The sequence below is a fragment of the Echinops telfairi genome, unplaced genomic scaffold (genome assembly GCF_000313985.2).
Source record: "Echinops telfairi isolate 266 unplaced genomic scaffold, ASM31398v2 ScPeMD7_7469;HRSCAF=8507_1, whole genome shotgun sequence".
Lineage (NCBI taxonomy): Eukaryota > Metazoa > Chordata > Mammalia > Afrosoricida > Tenrecidae > Echinops > Echinops telfairi.
In genome coordinates, this window is record NW_022111373.1 from 108804342 (window position 1) to 108826216 (window position 21875).

Here is a 21875-nt window from a genome sequence, read left to right on the forward strand (position 1 = left end):
AAGACCCTAGATGCTATATCTTTTGATAGCTGGGCATCATCAGCTTTCTTTACCACATTTGCTTATGTACACATTTTGACTTCAGCGATCAAGTTGGGAGGGTGAGCATCACAGAATGCCAGGTTGTTAGAACAAAGTGTTCTTGCATTAGGGAGGCTTGAGCAGAGGCCCAGTATGTCCATTTCCTCGATGTATTGTCATAAAATATATGTCCATAGACTAATGCATGAAATAACATATTTATATATGTACGCACCTATGTTTATACCTCTATTAATAGCTTTGTTTCCTAGATCTTTCCTCTGTTTCCTTTTATCTTCTTCCTATTTGCTCTTTTTTAAAGGAGAACATATTTTTCTTACTTACTCTAAGTCTATAAGGACTGTATAGCCAAGGGGGAATCACCTCCATATGACTATTTAAAAGATACAGACAGGTTACGGCTTACAAAGAAAAGCCAACCACAATTTTTAAAATGGCTTTATTGGCATGTACTTCATATATCATACGATGTAATCATTTAATCATATTAAAAAGAGTTGTGCAATCAGTTTTAGAACATTTAATTTTCATGTTCATGTTCTTAGCTCCTCATTTTCCCTCAGCCTCTCCTTCCACGCCCCTAGGTGATTATTAACACAGCTACTGTATCTCTAGATTTACCTGTTCTGGATTTCATATGCAGAAAATCATACACAACACAAACAGGAAGCAAACAAACAGGACAAAACACAACAGAAAAACCTCAATAGAACAGAAAGCAGGACATATTAAAACTGAACTGAAACGACTTTAAAATGGGTCAAAAAGGAGATCAAATGATAAGGTAGTGCATTTTAACCTAACTACATCTTCCATAGTGACCCTATAGGATACGGTAGGAATGCCCTTGGGAGTTTCTGAGACGATAGCTCTTTATAGGAGCAGAAAGCCTCGTCTTTCTCCTGTGGAGCTGGCTGACCTTGCAGTTAGCAGCCCACCAAGTAGTCACTGTGAGTCAGCATCGACTTGATGGCAGTTAATTTTTGAGGCATCTGCCGAAGTAGACTTTACAGTGCTCTCTGTCTGATAGCAAGGCTATTCACATCCCTGAATTATGATCAGAGGGGCATTCATTGGATGCTTAACTCATGTGGGGACGCTGGAAAAGGTTTGGGCTCCCACTATCATTCACAACCTTCTGAAAACTGGCTTGTCATAATCGCAGCCCTGATACTGTTCTTGCCTTTGGACTTGGATTTTATTATTTACAAGCCTTGGATCTCACAGGCTGGTGTGCTTCTTCCATTTGGACTTAGTTAATGATTCACTTACAAGCCTTCAAAGACAAGCCTTTAAGATCCCAGATGCTATTCTTTCCGTTAGCCGAGCACCATTTTATTTCTTCAACATATTTTGCTATAGTACCGTTATCTTCAGTGATCTCTTCATGAGGGGGACTATCTAGTAAGGCCATGCCATCAGACCTAATAGGCTAGAATTAAGTGCAAGTCCCAAATCCATACACCTTATGATTTATATATGTCTCTGGGTCACAGCATGAACATTTTATGATAGAGAACATTATAAATCATCTCCCTGAAGCATAAGTAATTCTGTTGGTAGTATCATTAATTTAGCAAATGATATAGAATTTAAAACACTGTTGAGAAAAGGAAATTATACATGTATAGGCGCGCTTCAGGCTGCACTACATGAGTTATTGACTTGTACAGATTAAGCCCTTAAGAGACTGGACCTTATTTACACAAGCAATGAGGGTGGGGGTAGGGCGAAACTTTGAGTAGTGCACGTTCACAAAGACAGAGCGGTGCATACCAGACTGATCCCTATCATGAGAAAGCAAGGACAGCATGGAAATAGCAGATACATGGTTAGTCCCAGATCCCCATTCATTGGACACCTACAATGCCAGAGAACCAAACCCAAACTCAGTGACCTTGGGATAGCCACCACCTGCTGCTTCTTTCCCTGGGGCATTTCAGGCTAAAGTCCAAGGGAGTATGTCAGTTCCTAAAATCTTCTACAGGTGACTGTAACGTAACTACCTGTTTGCTTAATGGGGTTCCCACTCAAATGAAGCGTGCTGTGGCCTATGAAAGATGTTGTATTCCTTGAAAACAGAGTCTGAAGACCCAGTTGTCAATAGCACATGACCTGTTTGACCAAGGGCTGGATAGAAACTAGGGTCAAAAGTATCCGATTAGAAACATACGGTTGGATGTAGTCTGCCCTTTAAAACTCACTACCGTTGAATCAGATCAGACTCAAAGTGACCCTGTTGGACAAGGTAGAGGTGTTCCTGTGTGTTTCCTAGATTGTAGCTCTTTATGGGAGTAAAAAGCCTTGCCTTTCTCCCCTGTAGTGGCGGGTGGTTTCAAACCGACCTTTGGGTGAGCAGCCAAATGTGTAACCACCGTTAAGCATCTTTTCTCAAGGGGCTATTACCCCACTTGGTTTACCTACCAACAGATGTGCAACCCCTTCTTCCGAGGCATACAGGCCCCTCCACCCTCCTCTTGACTTGGGTTTCCAGCGAGGTTTACTTGTCATTTGTGTAGGAGTTTCTGTTGATTTGGGGTGGCCTTAGCACAAATAATCTTCTCCCTCTCACTTCGTCTTGAGAAGCTGACCCCAACCGGGGTGAGGTTTCCTCTGTCAAAGCAGGTTTTATGATGTACATAGAAAGGGGGCCACTGGACAGGCTCTCTTTTTTGTTGCCTGGGAGACGGGATTAGAAGGTTACATGACCTGAGAGCAGAAGCCTACCTTCGTCTTGGTGTTTATCATTATAATAGTGGAGTCCTACCATATTTGTCCTTTTGTGATAGACTACCTTCACTCAGCATCATGATTTCCAGATCCCTCCGTGTCATTAGGTGTTTCCTGGTTTTTAGGGATGTACAGTATTCCATTGTGTGCATGTACCATCCTTTCTTTATCCAGTCTTCCACTGTTGAACATTTAGGCTGTTTCCAGCTTCTTGCTATTGTGAACTATGCTGCAGTGAACATGGAAGAACATGCATCTGTTTATGTCCTGTCTCTTACTTCTCTGGGGTACATTGCCAGCAAAGGTATTGCTTGGTCATATAGTATGTCCTTTCCAAGTGCCACATTGCTTTCCACCATGGTTGTATATTTACAAGCCCATCAGCCACATATAAGAATCTCAAAATCGCTGCATCTTCTCCAACATTTATTGTTCTTGATTTTTAAAATATTGAACTATTGTTGTGGGTATAAGGTGATAGCTCATCATTGTTTTGAACAACAATTTAAAAAGGTAATTGTGAATAGAATTGCTGCAGTCTGTACTTGTAATTTTTTCAAATCTGTAATACGTGGCAGGAGACATTGCTTTGCAGGGTTTTTGTCACCATGTTTGATCAAAAAACGTACACCCTTACCTTAGAAATAAAAGTTGTATAGCATACGGATGAGCTTGTCAAAATAACAGCCTAGATGGCCAAGTTTGTGTATTGTAGGGAAAATAAGAAGAAATAAAGAAAGAGAACATATACAGTTCTCATAATTATCCTTCTCATTCTTTATCTAGGTACTAACGCATACCTGTTAGCCAGTTTACTCTGTATTAATAAATGTCAAATGTTGTGAAGGAATGAACTTCAGTGAAGAGTTGCAAGCAAAGGACAGATCCATTTACCTGATGGAAAAACTGGTGGAAAATCAGTTTTTTTCTGAAGAATCGGGTTTTGTCAAATCTTTTAGCCATATATTCACATATTTAGAGAGGTCTTCCCAGTGGGAACCAGAGAATCTCTGTCTTGTTTAATTATGACTGAAAACACACACACACACACACACACAGACACACACACACACACACGAGCAAGCCATATGTGAATGTTTTTTCAGAACTGTTTATTTTGAAATAATCTTAGGTATACAGTAAAAGCTGCAGAGAGTTCTAATTCCCCTTCATTTATATAATCTTCCAGTACCACAGTATGTTCATCAGAACTCAGAAATCCATGCTAGCGCTTTACTGTCACAGGGTCACCATGTTCAGAGTAAATTCAGTGGCAGTGCGGTGAGTGAGTTTTTCATGGAATTCCATATTCTGTTTGCATTTTGCCAGGTTTTCTGTTATGTCCTCTCTCCTGTTCTGGGATTTGATCTAGGCCATTGTTAGAACATTTGTTGTCATCTTTTTCCAGCCTCCTCTGGTCAGTGACTGTTTCTCAGTCTTCCCTTCATCGGTATCAATCCCTCTTTCACTTTGAGGAGTACTGTAGATTGTCCCCGAGCCTGATGTGCTGCTTTCCCCCCCCAGGATTAGGCTGAGATGAATTTTCGAACTGATACTGTAGTACCTCTCTCATTGCTTCATGTCTTTACTACATGACAGCCACATGGCATCCTTTTGTGATGTTAACTTTCATCCCTTGTCTAAGGTACTGTTTGCCAGACTTTTCATTGTGTAGTTAATATTTTCCCCCTTTCCTACTTTATACTTTGGAATCAAGCCCCTCCTCAAAGGTGTGGTGAGAATTAATCTAGAATTAAAGTCTTAGTTTTTAGAGGAGGATGTATCAGATGTTATTTGGAATTCATCTGGAAGGAGGACTTGTCTTCTTTATTTAATCACTTATTTATATTAGTTTGGATTTATTTTTATTTTATGTGTTGAGTTATAACACAATGCCTTATTATTTTTTTGCTCAAATTGTTCCAGCTTTGGCCATTGACAGTTAGGTCCAGAGAACCCTCCCTTTTTTCATCTGAGCACTTCCCTTTTCTAATAGTAGAAGGTGTTCCATGCTCTCTTATATTTTCATTGGCTTTACAGTTAGCTGTTTTCCTAAGAGCCCGTTTTTGTTTGCTTGCTTTCTTAAATTTGAGAATGGTAGGTAGAGAACAGAATTAGAGTACTACATGTCTTTGTTCCTATTGGGGTCTCATTGCTTCTACACCTTTCCTGTGACACCAGAGAGTTAATCCTGATTTGTTTTCTACTGCATTTAGTTCAGCTTCTAGTATCATCAGCTCAACATATAGATTGAATGAATATGGTGAAATGCTAGAACTCTAATCCACATCTTTCCTAATTTCAAATCACTCAGTATTCCCTTGTTTTATGTAATGATTACCCGCTGGTCCGTGTTCATGTTCCACATGACCACAGTGAAGTGTTTTGGAATTCCCATTCTTTTCAGTGCTTTTGATAGTTTGTTATGATCCACACAGTTGAGTACCTTTGCTGAGTTGAGTCAATAAAATACAAGGAAACACCTTTTAAGTATTCTCTGATTTCACCCATGATCCAGCTGATATTAGTAATTAAATCCTTCAATCCACATCCTTTTCTGATTGCAGCTTGAGTTTATGGCAGTCTCGGTACTGCTGTAACCACTGTTGAATTGTCTTTAACAAAACTATTCTATAATTTGTTCATTCTGTTGGGTCACCTTTATGTGGAATGGGTACAAATTTTAGTCTCTCAGAGTCAGTTGGCTAGGTACGTGTCTTCCAGATTTTTTGGCATTGGCTAGTGAGTTCTTCCAGTGCTTCATAAAGTTGTTGAAACATTTTAATTGATATTCCATCAATTCCTGGAGCCTTGTTTTTGACTAATGCGTTAAGCGTGCTTGATATTTCTTCCTTCCCCACCATTGGCTCCTGCTCATTTATGACCTCTTGAATTGGTGCAATGTTGACCAGTTAATTTTGATACGACTGTGTATTCTTTCCATTTTCTTTTGATGCTTCCAGCATGGTTCAATAATTTGCACATAGAATCTTTCAATATTGCAACTCTATCCCTAAGGTTTTTCTTCAGTTCTTTCAGCTTAAGATATGTTGAACGTAGTCTTCCTTTTTTGTTTTCTGCCTCTACGTCTTTGTGTATTTTATTATAATGTTCTGTCTGCCGAAGCTGCCATTTGAAATTTTCTGTTCAGTTCCTTTACTTCACTATTTCTTCCATTTGATTCAGTTGCTCTGTGATCTAGAGAAAGTTTCAGTCTTTTTGACACACATCAACCTTGTAGTTAGTAGCCCCATGCTTACCTGATATCACCACCAGGGCTCCTTAATACATCTTTCACACGTCATTAAACTAGGTTAGCAGTGTGATTTAGAGTATAGTTCAGTAATAAGCACAGTAGTTAATATTGATTTAATAAAAGTTCAAGAGAATTTTATGTTCTTCCATCTAACCCTCTAATCTAGTGGTTCTCAGCCTTCCTAATGCCATGACCCTTTAATACAGTTCCTCATGTTGTGGTGACCCCCTGACCCATAAAATTATTTTTGTTACTACTTCACAACTACAATTTTGCTACTGTTATGAATCAGGTGACCCCTGTGAAAGGGTCGTTTGACCCCCAAAGGGTTGCGAACCGCTGCAAATCCTTCAGTACATTTTGTATACATAGCATGCTTTTTCCACAATAACCTTTAAATGTTGTTTTAAAAAAATATGTTACATCTTATAAATTAATTTTTGATCCTTTCTGTTGTGGATAAAAACACTGTATTCCTTAATACAGTGATGTATTCCTTAATAACGCTCTTTCCTTCACCGTGTCTCTACACAAACCCTATCCAGCTTTCAGAGACGGTGCTGTACCCCAGTAGTTCTGTAATCGTGCTTTCTCGAGTTTGGCAGATGGTGTGAGAAGGCGCTGGAGCAATGTGCCCAATGGTTCTAGTTCTCGCTCCCTACTTCTCTTTACGGACCTTTCAGATCTGACCTCTTACACCCCGTTTCTTTCCTCTGCCTGCTGCTCACACCGGCTCACACCTTACCTCTCATGCCTGACCTCTTCTCCCCAGCTAACCTAAACTCGCTCTGAGGAATCAGAGGATAAGATTACTGGCAGGGGCTATTTCCTGTTTCCAAAAGAATCAGACGTAATTTCATATTCTACGTGAATGAATTGTTGAGAAGAGTGATATATTTTAGTACATGCAGACACATAAAAATGGTTAATAGTTACTTTCCATGTGCGTTTCAGCTGTCAATCTTCTGGTGGTTATTAAAGAATATCCTAAAAGTAATACAAGCCTTTTAAAAATGTCCCCCACCACTAGAACATCAGGGTGAACTGGCCATGTGGAACTACTGTGCCTGTAAGTCCAACACGTGGTCCCCGGTGGGCCGTGTCAAGCCGTTGTAATGTGTTTCTCTTTCTGACCCAATGGGAGGAAAAGGCTAGTTTAGCAGGAAACCACTTATGCACGGACTTTTAAATTACTGTGCTTCACTCTATTTCTGGATGATGCACAGGATCCAAAGCTGCAGTGCTTCTGCGTGTTGTTCCATGCTGGTGAGTCAGCTTCTGACTCTCCGCCGCCCTGCGGCCATCACAGCGGGACTCGGCCCAGGCCTGTGTCCTCCTCAGTCATGTCTGTGCTGAGCCCACTGCAGCAGCCCCTGGCTCAGCACCTCTCCTTGAGGGCCTTTCTCTTTCTGTGTCCCTCTGCTTTTCCCAGACGTCTCCAGGAACCAATGAACTCACCCCCCCAGGTTGTATAAGGCTTTATTTTCATCTCTGCAGAATTGTGAATACATTCTATGAAAATTCGTTTTTTCTCTCTATTCTATCATTCCAGTAAACAGAGAGATCAGAACTTCTCCGAAGAAGTTAATGTATGCAAAATGACTCATTCATACTCAAAAAGAAATTCAGCCACACCTTAATTGCGCATTAGCAAGAGAAAACAGATTGTTCCTTGCTATTAATTTATAAATGCCCATTAATTTCCCAACTGAAGTTGGAGGTATGACCTACAATCAATTTAACATGCATTGGGATTTTTGATGAAATTTTATGAGTGAAATAATATTCCCTTTTATAATCAATGAATGGTATCCATAGTTATGGAAAATTAGAGACTCAGTATGGTTAATAAATAGGCACTGAACTCGTTCTTTCTGCTTAAAGTTCATTAATGTTTTTAGGAACCAAACCTATTTGGGGCATTTCTATCCTACATGGTTGATCATCTACTGAATGAATTCTCGATAGAGAGTAAAGATTCTGATCATCGTAATAAAATACTTTTCCTTACACGGGGAACATTTGCTTCTTCATGGCTCACTTTCAGTGAGGAGCACATCGAAGAAATGTTATCGTTTTTATTCACTGAGTTTCTGCACAAAATCAAATTTTAATTTTCATATATTCTATGGAACTAGGAAACATCATGCTTATCAAAGAATTGAATATTTGTATGAAGTTTCTGTGTGTATGTGTGTGTGTATACACAAGGAGGGGCATCAAAAGTTTGTGGGGAAATTCAATTCAATTAGCTTTCAATTCTATTTTCCCACAAACTTTTTGATGCTCCTTTGTGTGTGTGTGTGTGTGTGTGTGTGTGTGTGTGTGTGATAGCATAGTTATAATGACATCAATTCTGTCAAAACATTTAACGAATGTGGATCTACATATATATTTTTTAACGTCTAGCATTAGTACTATTGTAATTATTCTAATTATAAAGAATTTCTTGTTTTGTCATTCTAAGGGTAGTGGGTTTTAAATTTTTAAATGCAAATAGTAGTGACAGCTTTAGCATTAAAATTTTCATTCTTGATTTGATGTAGTCTTGAGAACATGATAGAGTATTGCTAACTATTCAATTGCTATTCAATGGCTACTATTTCATCCAATCAATATTAGGCAGATGTTCACTTAGTGGTTAATGGTTCACGTATTAAGGTTCTTATGACTTCTCTGAGTATCTTAGAAGTGGTAATCTCCTCACTTTGAAAAAAGTAACGAGAAAAAGGAAATTTATTGTGCTAACTATTGAATGATAATTATTTAGCATTCAGTACTGAAGAGAATATAAAAGAATCATGTCCTTATTAGCATCAGACACAGAAATATTGTTGTCTCTGCTCCACTCTGGGCACAGGCACAGGAGTGGGACCTGGGAACTGCCAAACAGTTGACTCCCACTTCGCTCTTTTCCAAGTGAAGCTTTAATTTTACGTCCTGTTTCAGTCACCCTTGGGGCAGTGCTCATTTGCCTTAGGTTAAGTGTGCCAAGATGCTGCTCCCCCTCCGGAGATGACAATGTGTGTGTGGGAGGAAAGGGGAAGATAAGGGTTGATGGGGAAACAGCAGCCAAGGGACCAAATTACAAATTAATGGCTGCTTTTTAGCACGTTCGGATTTTGAAACAGGAGTTTCAAAAAGTGCATATACAGTGCATATACTTTTGGGTCTTAATTTCCTCCACCCTTTCTCTGGCTTGTTTCTCCTTAATCGTGACCAGAGACATTTGGAATTGGTCCCAGAGTGGACAAGGAGGAGGTCATCAACACAGCAGTGGACGCCCGAGCCGGCCTTGGGTGCTTGGCCCGCTGCCTGTCTTCTGGGCGCCTCCGTGGCCTTTTCCATCTCCTCACATTGTTTCCTATCCTTGGGGCTCCTCCTCTGGGTACTCTTTTCTCTGTTGACAAAGTCGTGAGCTTGGCTCAGCCTCCTGAATAAAGACTTATGTTCCGAGTCTATATTTTTGAAGCTTTTGTGTGGATGTGGGATTTAGTTTATTTAAACAGACATGTACTGAAAAGAATCTAATATCTCTAATATATTATCATTTGATTTCCATTTATATTCATTTTAAAGCTGTTTCAGTATATTAAAAGAAAAAGGTAAGGGGAAATGGTTTCAGCCCTGGTGAATCCCGTTTGACCATGGGCCAGGGATGTGAATAGCCTTACAGAAGGCATTGGAAAGTGGATTGGTGCAGGTGCAATTAGGTTAAAATTTATCATTGATCTTTTGATCGTCTTTATGATCCATTAAAATTTATTCTAGTTTTTAATATTTTCTGCTTCCTTTTTGATTGAGATCTGTATCTGTTTCATGTCATTGTTTTTATTAGTTTTTGTTTGTTTTAATATATTCATAATATTTTAATGTTTCGTAATGCACATGAAATCCAATATAGGTTAATTTATAGAGACACTAACTAGATAAGTGGTTCCTTGAAAGTATGGCAGGAGAGGTTGGAAGAAATAGGGAGGTAATAACTGTAAGTACAAGAGTTAGAAAATGCCCTACAACTGAGGATGGTGGTGATTGTACAACTCTTCCTGATGTGGTTGAACTATTGAACTGTATGATATGTGGATCACATGTCAACAAAATGGATGGGAATAAAAAAGATAAAGTTCAAAAAATATTGGAAAAATTGGACTTCTTCATGATTGAGTTCCTAATTGATTAAATTTGGTTTCTAGGGAAAGGTAAGAAGAGTCTAGGAGATTTCTGACTTGACGTGTAAACATGTAGTGGCAGTTGTTCTTTTGTACTGAGCGTGAGTACATATGACTGGCAGACACCTCTCTTCCACGCAGTCATTCCTTTTGTCTTTTGACTACATTATTTCCATCCAGGGTTTCCCAGTCCATTGCGGAAGTGGGATTCCCAGATCCAGGTCTGGGAATATTATGCATCACTTTTACCCACTTTTCATTGCAAGGAATTATTCACACGACCAACCTTATTCACCTGAGGAAATGATTTGGGGACTCAGCTAATGGAGTATGTCACAGGGTGACTTGGATACTTTTAGATATTGAAATGTTAAACGCCGAGGAAAGCTCAGACCTGGAAACATGGCAGTCGGCGTTGTCTGAGGTGGCGGCTTGGATTATGTCACGAGTGCAGATGGTGACATTCACGGAGAACAAGTAGAGGGAGCATTGGCCTGAGCGGAGAGCTCCGAAATTGGCCAGCACACACAAAGGTGATCTGGGGGAAATGATGCTAGCAGAGCATCGTCTTAGCTATTGTCCCACAGAAGTCCACAGAGGTGGAGAAGTTCAACGTGAAGGTAGACAAGAGTATAAACTGAAGCTGAAAGGTCTAGGCAGCCCAGTAAAGTTTACCTACAAGGTACCTGCTGAAAAAGGTGATTGAATATTGGAGATGTTAACTGAGTACAGATCCCACTTCGAGGGCAGAAAACAGATTTCCGTGGGTTGAGGAATAAGCAGAGAGGAGCCCTCGAGAGGAGAGGATGAGGAAATGGAATTTAGGGGGAAATTGATGAAACAAGGTTTCTGGGACAATGGGAACAAAAGTGCGTACTGAAATGAAATTGTGAGTGTGTCTGGCGAGTCCCGCTGTCTGGCCTGCTTTGTTTAGCCTCCATTATGATTGATAACTCATATTTGTTGTAGCAATTTTGTTAATTTACCTAGCAATAGAGAATATAATTATGTTTCTGGCCCCATACTAGTTGTTTTACATGATGAATTCACCTGTCCTGGGAAATGTAATTAATCTTTGGAAAGAAAATCACGTTTTTCTCGGTTTTGAAGACTAACATATAACGCAGAAAAATGTGCTGGTGAAACTTTGTTGTGACTTTGCTAAACTAAGGCAAATTGTGAATTCTTTTATTTTTGATAAAAGAAGAAAAGATTTATAGCTTGTTACTCTGGCTTTAAACAAATGTGTATGTTTCTTTGTTTTCCCTTCTCCTATTCTTTCGCGGGGAGCACCTTTAAAGGTGCCTTTCTTTCTCAGAACTTTTTATTTTTTTCTTCAGTAATAGGGAAGCAGGACAGAAAGAAAGCAAGACTTGTATCTGGAATGGGCTGAACATTTAATGTTTTTGGTATTTAATATTAAGTAAAAAGCCCTGTCACTTCTATTTTATTAGTAAATCATGCCATTGATAATTTTATGTTGATTCACATCTTTCCAGTGGGGTACATAGCAGTACTTAAAATGCTTAAATTTTTTTTTCTATAAATTATAATGGTTTCTTGCTAAAGACCAGAATATTCAAAGGGAGCAACTCTGAATCATTATTATTAATTCTAGTGATAAAGGTGATAGCAAGAATGATTTTCCATATGTGTTAGGGTCTCTTTAAGTAGAATCTCCCAGAACTTAACTATATTGATTGTATCATTTAATAAGACCCTCTGAACATCACCCTGAAAGGTCCTGTTTAGAACTAGAATGATAATTTTGAGTGAGTACACTGTGTACTGTGACACATTTTGACCCACTACCTCATTATCAGTATTCCTTTGTACTTTTCATTATAATCTTGGTTTTGGGAAATTGGATCAACGTAGTTAAATGTATATACAACGGAGGCATTTTAAATGAAATGCATTCCCTAAGCTGAAGCAGACTTCATCATATTTGCTTTTTAAAAATCCCCAATGCCTGCCTTAGTCGCTGGTCTATGACAAACCCCGAATGAATACTCGAGGGTGATCTGGGGACAGTGAATGGAGGCGACATCTGAGTCTGTGTCTTTCTATAAAGGCTGCGTCTCTGTGTCCTGCTTGAGCATGCACCTTTCTAGCTCGTTTTGCTGTGATATTCTTTTCATATTTGCTATTGGGGTCAATCTGTAACTGCCAAAGGAAGCGTTAGTCATGAGATGAGCATCTAGCAATCATCTTTCCAATTCTGCTAGTCTATAGGATGCATTTCAGAACCAAAGTTGCACAATTCAACAAATGTATAGTTGCTGATGAGATTTTTCAAGAAAGCCACCTTCTGTGTTACCTTGTCATGTCCATCACGTTCAGAATGTCTTCTTTACAAGAGGCATCCTTCTCCCAAATGTCACTTCCCCTTGTGTTTCATGAAAAGGTGTATTTATAGTCCATTAATTTCCTTTTAGCTTTCTTTGTATGTTGAATAGGATGCTGGTTTTGAGGGGTTGGTGGTGGGGCCAGTATTAATTTTCAGCTCTTCTTAAAACTATATAGCTATCCTCATCTCAAAATCCATTCCATTTACTCACCCACGTACTCATTTAACAAATTCATTAATTAAGCCCCTGTGCAATTTCGATCCTTATTCATTGTCCAACTTCTGAATGCATATGGAGGCATATGCCTATGGACGTGGGCACACCTTAGTCCACAAAGCGACATCGACACTGAAAATAAGTGTTTCGCAGCAGACTTTACCCAGTGCAGTGTGATCTTTGACAATAAATAAGAAGAACTGAAGAAGAATGATGCCTTTGAATTATGGTACTGGTGAGAACTATTCTTCAGAAGCAAAGGATGTGAGACTTGGTCTTATGTACTTTGGCATGTTATTTGGAGAGACCAGTCCCTGGAACAAGACCATGCTTGGTAAAGTAGAGGGTCAGCGGAAAAGAGGAAGACTCTCACTGAGATGGATAGACACAGTGGCTTGAACAGTGGGCGCAGGCACATCAGTGACTGTGAGAATGGCCCAGGACTGGCCGGTATGTTGTTATGTTGTACATAGTGATTGGGGGGAATTGGAACTGACTTGCAGGCACCCAGCAACCTCATTTCAGCTGCTGTGTAGGACATTTGGGTAAAGTGATGAATTGCAATGCCCCGCTGTAGCTATCCCCGGGACTGCCCTGGCCGAGCTGTAGTAAAGAGAGCCCTGTCAGACCTCCCCCTGTCTTGGTTGGGCTTGTGTAGAATAACCCTTTGCTCTCTAGTGATTCCGACTCAAAGTGATTCTCACCCCTGGAACAAAGCACAACTCGGAACCCATACGGTTTCCAAGACTCTAATCTTTATGGAAGCAAATAGCTGTGTCTTTCTCCTCCCGAGGAGCTGGTGGGTTTGAACGTCCGACCTTCTGGTTAGTAATTGAGTTGCTAACCATTGTGCCCCCAGGGCCCCTTGCAGCTTTACTCCCCAACCCCCCAAACTCACTGCCAGTGCGTCAGTTCTAGCTTACAGTGACCCCCTGGGGTTTCTGAGGCTGTAACTGTTTCAGGGAGTAGAAAACCCAGTCTTTCTCCCAAGGGGCTGATGGTGGTTTTGAACTGCCGGCCATGTGGATCTCAGCCCATCATAAACACTATACCACTATACCACCATACCGCTATACCACCAGGCCCCTGCAGCTTTACTAGTTAGCTCCAATTACACTGAATTTTCACTCTTTAGTGCAGCCAACTCCTTTGAGCAGTACATCATTATACTAGTCATACTAGCCGTTATAACAAATAAGCGTCTAGATTTCAGTGCGTTTCCACGCTCCATATTTATTTTTCACACACAGTGAACAGAATGGTTTGGTTCTGAGTTCTACTACTATTGGTCATTTAAGGACCCAGGCTCGCAGAAGCTCAGCTGTATTTCAAGGGCAAGCTGGGTGTCATTGTCCCAGGAGGAGAGAGCACCCCTGGTCACATACAGCAGGTTGTTCAGTGTTAGAGCCTGGAAGTTGCAGAGACTCTCCCACTCCACCTCCCCTCTCCCATTGTCGAGAATGCAGGAACATAGCCACCTAACTCCTAGGGAATGCTGGGAAGTGCACATAGTGGGGTCCCAAAAGAATGCCTTCTACACTAGATTGAGTGGCAATGTCATACTTGTTTGACAAGAGTATATCTTATATGAGAAGGAGCTTCAGAAAGTTTATGAAATTTGTTATTTTTAAAAAAATAGATTTATTGGCATATAATTCACATATCATACAATTCGATAGTTCCCATCAAGAAGAGTTGTACAGTCAGCACTACAATCTGTTTTAGAGCATTTTCTTCCTTCTAGTACTCATCACTATTATCCACCCATTTCCTCGCAGCCTCCCTTGCCAGACCCCAAGGGTATGCCACACCCCAGTAACCCAGTGACCGCCTCCATAGAGTTACCTAGCCTGGACTTCATATATAGAAATACATTAAAAACAACAACGCTGTCTTCGTTCCATCTTTTCCTTGAGGTTTTTGGAGCACCCTGTATAATCTCATTGTTGTTGGGTTTTGTTGTATTGTTACCCATCCTGCTGGTAAAGGTAAAATTGATTGCCTTCCTTTGGTGATTGACTGTACTTTCGATTCATTTAAAATATGAAATATGGTACCTTATCTGGTTTCCAAAATCTTCTGTATTTTTGCTCGCTGCCCCTCTGCTTTACAAGCATGTGCCCTTCTCCAGGGACCGCTCTCTCCTGACATAATAAATCTAAACCAGAGAGGGTTAGTGTTTTGCCAACCTCACAAAGTGAGTTAAAACAATAGTTCTCAGATATTCTGCATCTAATCTAGTGCATTGTTACTCTTAAACATATTTGATTTTAGCTATCATATTTGTAGCACGGGCATTAGAAGTAAAGCATGAACCCAGTCTAATCTCTCTGAGTGAAGAAAGCTATTCGCTTATATGAGTCAAGCGAGAATATGCGTTCTAAGAGATGGGTCTTCCACTGTGTTTTGTAGCTCCTCCTTTGCGCGCCAACACGCTGCTTTCTGCCCAGCAGGTGCTCTGTTTAACTAATTGACAGTGGCTTAAATGTAAATCAGATTCAGGGACATCAGGCAAACTTCCTGTTTGAGGCTGTCATCAGTGTTTACCTCTGAAATCATTATGTCACCAGAGACAACATTTGTCCCTGCTATATTCTAATTAAGGAAAAACGTTTTTAATTCAAGGAACTTTGTTTTGTTCAGTTTTCATATGCTTGCATGGTGTTTGGTTTTCCCTGGTTCCATTAGCACTTAGCACCCTCGGCAAGTCTGCCTTGGGATGTAGTGTGGAAGCCGGCCCAGCTGACTTCAGCAGGTGGAGACATCTTATGATAGAGTTGTTTCAGAGCCCTTTTTAAAAAATATTTTTTTAAAAAACATTTTCATTTGCAATTATTTAAAATTTAGAGAACAACAACAAATCTGAAACCCTTTCTTTTCAATCGAGTTATTTCTCAGTTTTATTTTGTAATTGATGTGTTTGTTTTTTGGGGGGGTGTTGTTGTTTTTCTGTATATGGAATCCAGGATAGGTAAACCTATAGAGACAGTAAGTAGAGGAATAATTTCTTAGGGCTATGACAGGAGAGATTGGGTAAAAGGGGGAGCTACTAACAACAGTACGAAAAAGAAGGTGTTCGAGAATTGATTGTGGTGGTAATTACACAACTCTTTTGGATCTTATTGAACTATTGATTTGTAGGATATGTGAATTATATGTCAGTAAAACTAAACAAAAAATAAACTAAACCAGAACTACGATTTCTCGTCTACTCATATTCGTCAAGTGTTAACATTTTACCAATTTCACTCACCTTCACCCAAATGTGAACTTTTTACCAGTTTGCCTCCATCCTCTCTCTCTCTCTCTCTCTATATATATATATATATATATGAAGAAATTGCCAGGCCGATGCTTCATTACCCCTAAACATGGTTGTGTGTTTATCCCCACAGCAAGCACACTTTCTCTTGAACAACAATCCAGTTGTTAAAACAGGGACAAAGCACAGACAGTAGTGCTGGTAGGGCACAAGATGCACTTGAATCTTTGGTCTTCATTCCAGTCTCACCAACTGCCCCAGTTCTTTCCACCACCAGGTTCGAGTTCACAGTTGCACCCTCCAATTCAGACTGTCCTTCGCTTTTTCCCGGACTTTCAGGACTTTGATACTTGTGGGGATGCTTCAGTGGCTTTCAATGCTCTGAAACTGTCAAACATGCCTAGTGCCGCTGTCCTAGGATTACAGCGGGGTCCCTTTCCTCCATCTGTTCTGAAATTGAATGTGTACCTAGGTCAGAACCATTAGGTATGGTTCGTATGTAACATCCTTTAGTCATGTTTGTCCTGGAAACATCAGAGGTTCAAGGTACACTAAGACGTCTCTAGGGAGCACTGCTGGAGCTATGGGCTAAGTGATAGACTGCTAATCGTAAGGTTGGCAGATCAAACCCACCAGTTACTCTGTGAGAGAAAGGTCGTCCACTCACATACAGATTGACCATCTTGAAAACCATATGTAGAGTTGCAAAGTGTCAGAACTGGCCTGATGGCAGTGGTTTTTTGTTTGTTTGTTTAAGACATCTTTTAAAAAAATCACTTATGAAATGAAACCATCAACAAGTACTTTAAAACAAACCTGAAAATGTCTAAGGGGCAGGGAAAAACCAGATGAATGGAGAGGGAACCCCCAGTACCGAAACAGTGAAAATATTAGATCTGGAGAATGTGAGCAGGCTCAGGGAGAAAACTGTGTAGAATTTGTTGAATGGGAACCTAAAGGGCTACGTACATTTCCATCAGAAGGAATAAAATATTCTTAAAAACAAAACAAACAAAAACGGGTCTCTCTATCACAGTCCTACAAAATTAATAAAAATTATGTTTTGATGAACATCAAAGTGGTGCCATTTTGATATCAGAGGTGTTAGTGAGGGAAGTTGGTTTGTTCCTACCCTTTGTGTGTAAGTCAGAAGTTCATCACCTAGGGGCTGCCAATTGGAACTTTGGCAGTCATGGCTTCCATATGAGACCTATGCATATTTCATATCATCAAAGTGCCAGCATTCCTTATACAGATATGGTGACCTACTGCCTGCCTTATTAAACTTGCAGGTAACCAAAGCTGAATGTGTTGCTCAGAATTATAAAATTACACCTTTCTACATGTATATTCTGTCTTACTTCAAACTTCATGCGTTTAAAATCAAATTCACTTTGTACCCTCCATCTCCCGCCCCCTCCAACTGCCCAGCCACTTCCTTTTCATTGATGACAGCCTCCCACCACAAAGATAACCTGACGATTTTTACCTCTGCCTCATACCTAGCATTCATGCCCGTGATTTGTATAACCCAAACCAAATTTACTGTCATTTCCAATGGATTCTGCCTTCATAGGATTTGCCAGAATCTAAATATTTTAGGGAGGAAGCAGACTCGTGTTTTGCCTAACGAGTGGCTTCTGGATTTGAACCTAGAACATTATAGCTGACAACTCAATGCTTATGCCCCAGTGCCACATGGGTCTCTCTCAACGTCTATGACTTAGACTGTGATTTGGTGTCAGGTGTGTGTGTCTGTGCTTATTTTCTTATAACATGAAATTAATGGGAAGGAAGCAAGAGCGCTGCAAGATTTTACTAGCAGAATGGCAAGACAACTTGGATTAAAAAAGTAAATAAAATTAGACAGAGCTTTCAATGCCAGAGACATTTCTCGTCAGTATTCTTGATTATGAATGTATATCATCCATTCTGGAAGCGATTGCTTTTCCCACAGCTTAGTAACCAGGAGGCAGAATAGACAGTAGGAATTACTCAGAGTGCATGGCACGTAGAAGGTGCTTAGTGGATTTTTAATGAATGAAGATATAGAAAAAGGATTAAAAATAGAATGGCAGTGGCGCAAATATTCAGAACTCTTGTTTCTGCTTTTGCCTACCAACTTTGTTTTTCTAAGAGCAAACTAAATGCCAAGAGGCAGAAAGACAGACGTACCTTTCACATGAGTCGCTGCCAGGAAAATGCCACTCGTTGCCTCTGCCTACTATTTGATGGCATTGTAATCTGCAGGAAATCCCAGAGAGTGCTGCAGAAAGTGTCTGGAATAGAAAATTTGGTGGTGCTGATTATGTGTTTGGAGAAGAGAGAAGTGGATGCCAGGAGCATGTAGATTTCAGTCTAATATTTTTGGACTGATAATGAGTCACAGTTCTGGAAAGGGTCTTGTGATTATGACTTAGCCTAGCCACTGATGGTCTTATTGCTGCTATATCCTCACCGAAATAAGTTCATTGTTGTTGTTGTCATTGTTAGGTGCCATCCAGTTGGCTCAGACCCACAGTGCCCCTGTGCACAACAGAACAGAACACTGCCTGGTCCTGAGCCGTCCTCACACTTATTTCTATGTCTGAGCCCCTTGAGGGAGCCACAGTGGCCATCCAACTGCTCAAGGGCCTACTTTTCACTGTCCCCCCACTTAACCAAACATGATGCCCTCCAGGGACTGCTTTCTCCTGACAGTATGTCCAGTGTATGTAAGACAAAGTTGCCATCCTCGCCTCTAAGGAGCACTCGGCCTTACTTCTTCCAGTACGGAACGGGTTGTGCAAGTTCGTAGTACCACTTAGTAAATAGCCATGTATGTATCTGAACGTCAGCTGCAAATATAGAATGATAGAATGACAAAATGTTACAGGTCAGAGCCTGCTGCTAGTAATGCTTCAAGTACTAAGGAAGGCAGTGAGCTTTACTCCTTACTTGTGGTCCCACTTCCATGCTTGTAATTTAATTGTATTCTGCTGCATGCTGAAGAAGTCAAAGATGCCGAGTTCCTTCCTAATTTCTTGTTCTGTTTTGCAGGGGAAGATGGTGAAGGGAATGGGCGGTGCTATGGATTTAGTGTCCAGCCCCAAAACCAAAGTGGTGGTCACCATGGAGCATTCTGCAAAGGTAACGAGCTTTCTGGAAATCCCCCACACCCTTGTTCACTTGACCCAAGCTGCTGTTTTCCCTGATTAGTCGAGTGCATGTTTACATTTCAAAGAGAAAGGTTACATGTAATGTCTATTGTTATTAGTGCGTAAATAAATGGTGTTTTAACTCTGAGGTTGGCTAACAATGATAATGTTCTTCAGTTTTTTGCCTTGCATGCAGATTGAAGGTAAAAGGCATAACGTCTCCAAAGGCAATGAGGAAATTTTTTTATTTTTAAGAGTTTGGAAATATTTATTTTTTTCCAAAATCCCGAGATGTTTTGATGCAGGATTTTAAAACATTATTGTGGTTGGTACCTTGGTGCAATATGTAGAGCACAACAGGATGGGGAATTAACAACTATATTCAAGTGGACACTATAGCATCTTACCCAATCTGTGAGGTTACACCCCCCCATAGTTTTATTGATATAAAATTCACATATCATACACTTCCTTAGTTGTCGCTTTTAAAAAGAGTTGTACATATATTGTCACATCATTTCTGGTTTCCCTCCCCGCCTCTGCATTCATCATTTGCTCCCCAATTCCCTACACCCCCGCCCTCATCCCTGATGAACAATTATTGTTGTCTCTCTGCATCCGTTCCTTCTGTGCTTCATAAACTTTGAAACCTAACGGAAACAATAAAAAAAATAAATGAAACAGAAAGGAAAACATGAGATAAAGTTAAAAATAAAGGGTAGGAAAGAAAAGGCAACCAGCAATATTTTTAAAACCAGAGAAGAAATTTCTGTCCTGGAACAAGCAACACATATTTAAGCTAGAACAAATTCCGGTTGAGTTTTAAGAGGGAGGTCAGCTGATGGAGTATCACATTATACTGTAGTTCGATCCACCATAATCAAGTTTACAATAATCTCTGTCTGATAGTAAAGCTGTTTGAGTTCCTTCCTATATGACAAGAGGGGACCTTCCTGAGACTTAATCTGACAAGATACTCTGCAGATGGATTTGGGGCTCCTAGTGTCCTCTATAGCCTTCTACGGATTGCGAGTGTTGACAATTTCAGATCTGATGCGTTTTCCTTCCTCCTATTTGCATTTTGTTATTGTCATCTTTTGGATCTCAGAGGCTGGTGTGCTTCTTCCATGTGGACTTAGTTGACGGCTCACTTAAATGGCTGTTTGTTTGAATACAAGGCTTAAAACCCCAGATACTATCCACTTGATAGCTGGGCACCATCAGTATTCTTCACGACACTTTGCAGCTGTTGGCCCCAATCCATCTGGTCAAGGTCAGACTCCCTCTCCAGTTAGCGACTGTTCTCCGAGACATTCCGAGTTACTTCCGCTGTGTTCTCTTTAAGTTGAACAGCCTGTGGGAAGGATCCCTAGCACTTCCTGAAACATACAACCCAAGGGAAGAGGAATGCGCTCATATTCTTGTGCTAAGGATTGTTCCCCGTAAGTGGGAGGCCTTGTCTGCTGGCTTGCAGACTGCCTTTCCAGCTTGCTCCCATGGGTTACAGCTGCAGGTCGTTTATAAATACAACTTTACTTGCCTTTGAAAAGCAAGCTCTTTGGCTGGGTTTTTTTTTTTTTTTTTTAAATCAAAAGAGAGAAACACTGTCAAATCTTTACAGCCAGCAGTTCCCTTCAGGGGCCAGCAGCTTCTGGAACATGGAGCCTGGCTGCCCACGTGCTGCTCTGGTGCAAAGGGAACCCTGCCCCCCTGTTTTAACATCACCCCTGGAGGTCGAACGCGTCCCGGACACAGGTGTCAAACTGGCATCATGAGAGGAATTTTCCTTTACGGGGAGGCATTAAGGTTTCATGCAAAACGGCTATTGTTTCTGCTGTCCAGCCACCTCCTCCCTGCAGCCTCTCTTCCCTCTCTTTGGCTTGTCTTCTATTCCACCCTTTAAAAGTGGGACGGAAAGGAAGGGCGTTCTGGTGTGCAGCTCTGGGTGGTCATCGGTGGGGAAGCTAACAAGCTCCACCCGTGTGATTTGTAAGGAGCCAGAGCTGAGCCGCACTCATACAGCAATAAAGAATTGTAAGCCACAGTTTTATTTAAGCATAGGGCCACTTCAAAAGAATCGAAGCAGATTCTCCTTTGGAGGGGAGAAGGACCCTTAAGCATAGATAAGATATACCTGGGAACCAGGTCCCCCAGGTGAAGTGTGAGAGGAGGAGCAGGACCTTGTCTAGGGGGGGTGTTCTTCATTTTTAAAGGCACAGTCAAGGGGGTGGGGTGGGTTTTAACCTCTGCAGATGATCACGCAAGTTTTTAAGTAATCGCTCAGTCGGTCTTTGGGTCTCATTGCATATTTTCTTTCAAATTTTATCTCGTCTCTGGTTCCGTGTCACGATCTTTCAGATTTATCTCAGGTGACAGTTCTGACTCAGGATGCTCACCTGGCGTTCACCACAAGGCTACACATATCCCATGCTATTCTCTCAGGGCCCATTGTCCATTCTCTTGGCAGACAGAATAGAATATTCCTTCCTTAAGCAGGCAGGCATCTCTATCTTGACCCCATCAGGAGTAACAGCATGTGTTTCTACTGGGTACAAAGCATGATGGTTGGCATTGTACATACATGATCTCTTTAGTGATAAAGATGCAGGCAGGTAAGACACTTTAGAAGAGGCCAAACCAAGGAGTTTACTTTGGGTTGGTCCAGCTCCTTGGCATGATACTGCCACCCCCTACCAAAGCTACCACTGC

At 40.8% G+C, this 21875-nt stretch overlaps 1 protein-coding gene across 1 annotated transcript in view; it reads left to right on the forward strand.

Moving 5' to 3' along the window:
• The window catches only part of OXCT1 (3-oxoacid CoA-transferase 1), a 183767-nt gene that overhangs the window by 128739 nt on the left and 33153 nt on the right, over window positions 1-21875 (forward strand). Inside the window, exon 15 of the mRNA XM_045285159.1 lies at window positions 19069-19158. Within this exon, the coding sequence (XP_045141094.1) occupies window positions 19069-19158 (90 nt within the window). The remainder of the gene's footprint in view (window positions 1-19068; window positions 19159-21875) is intronic.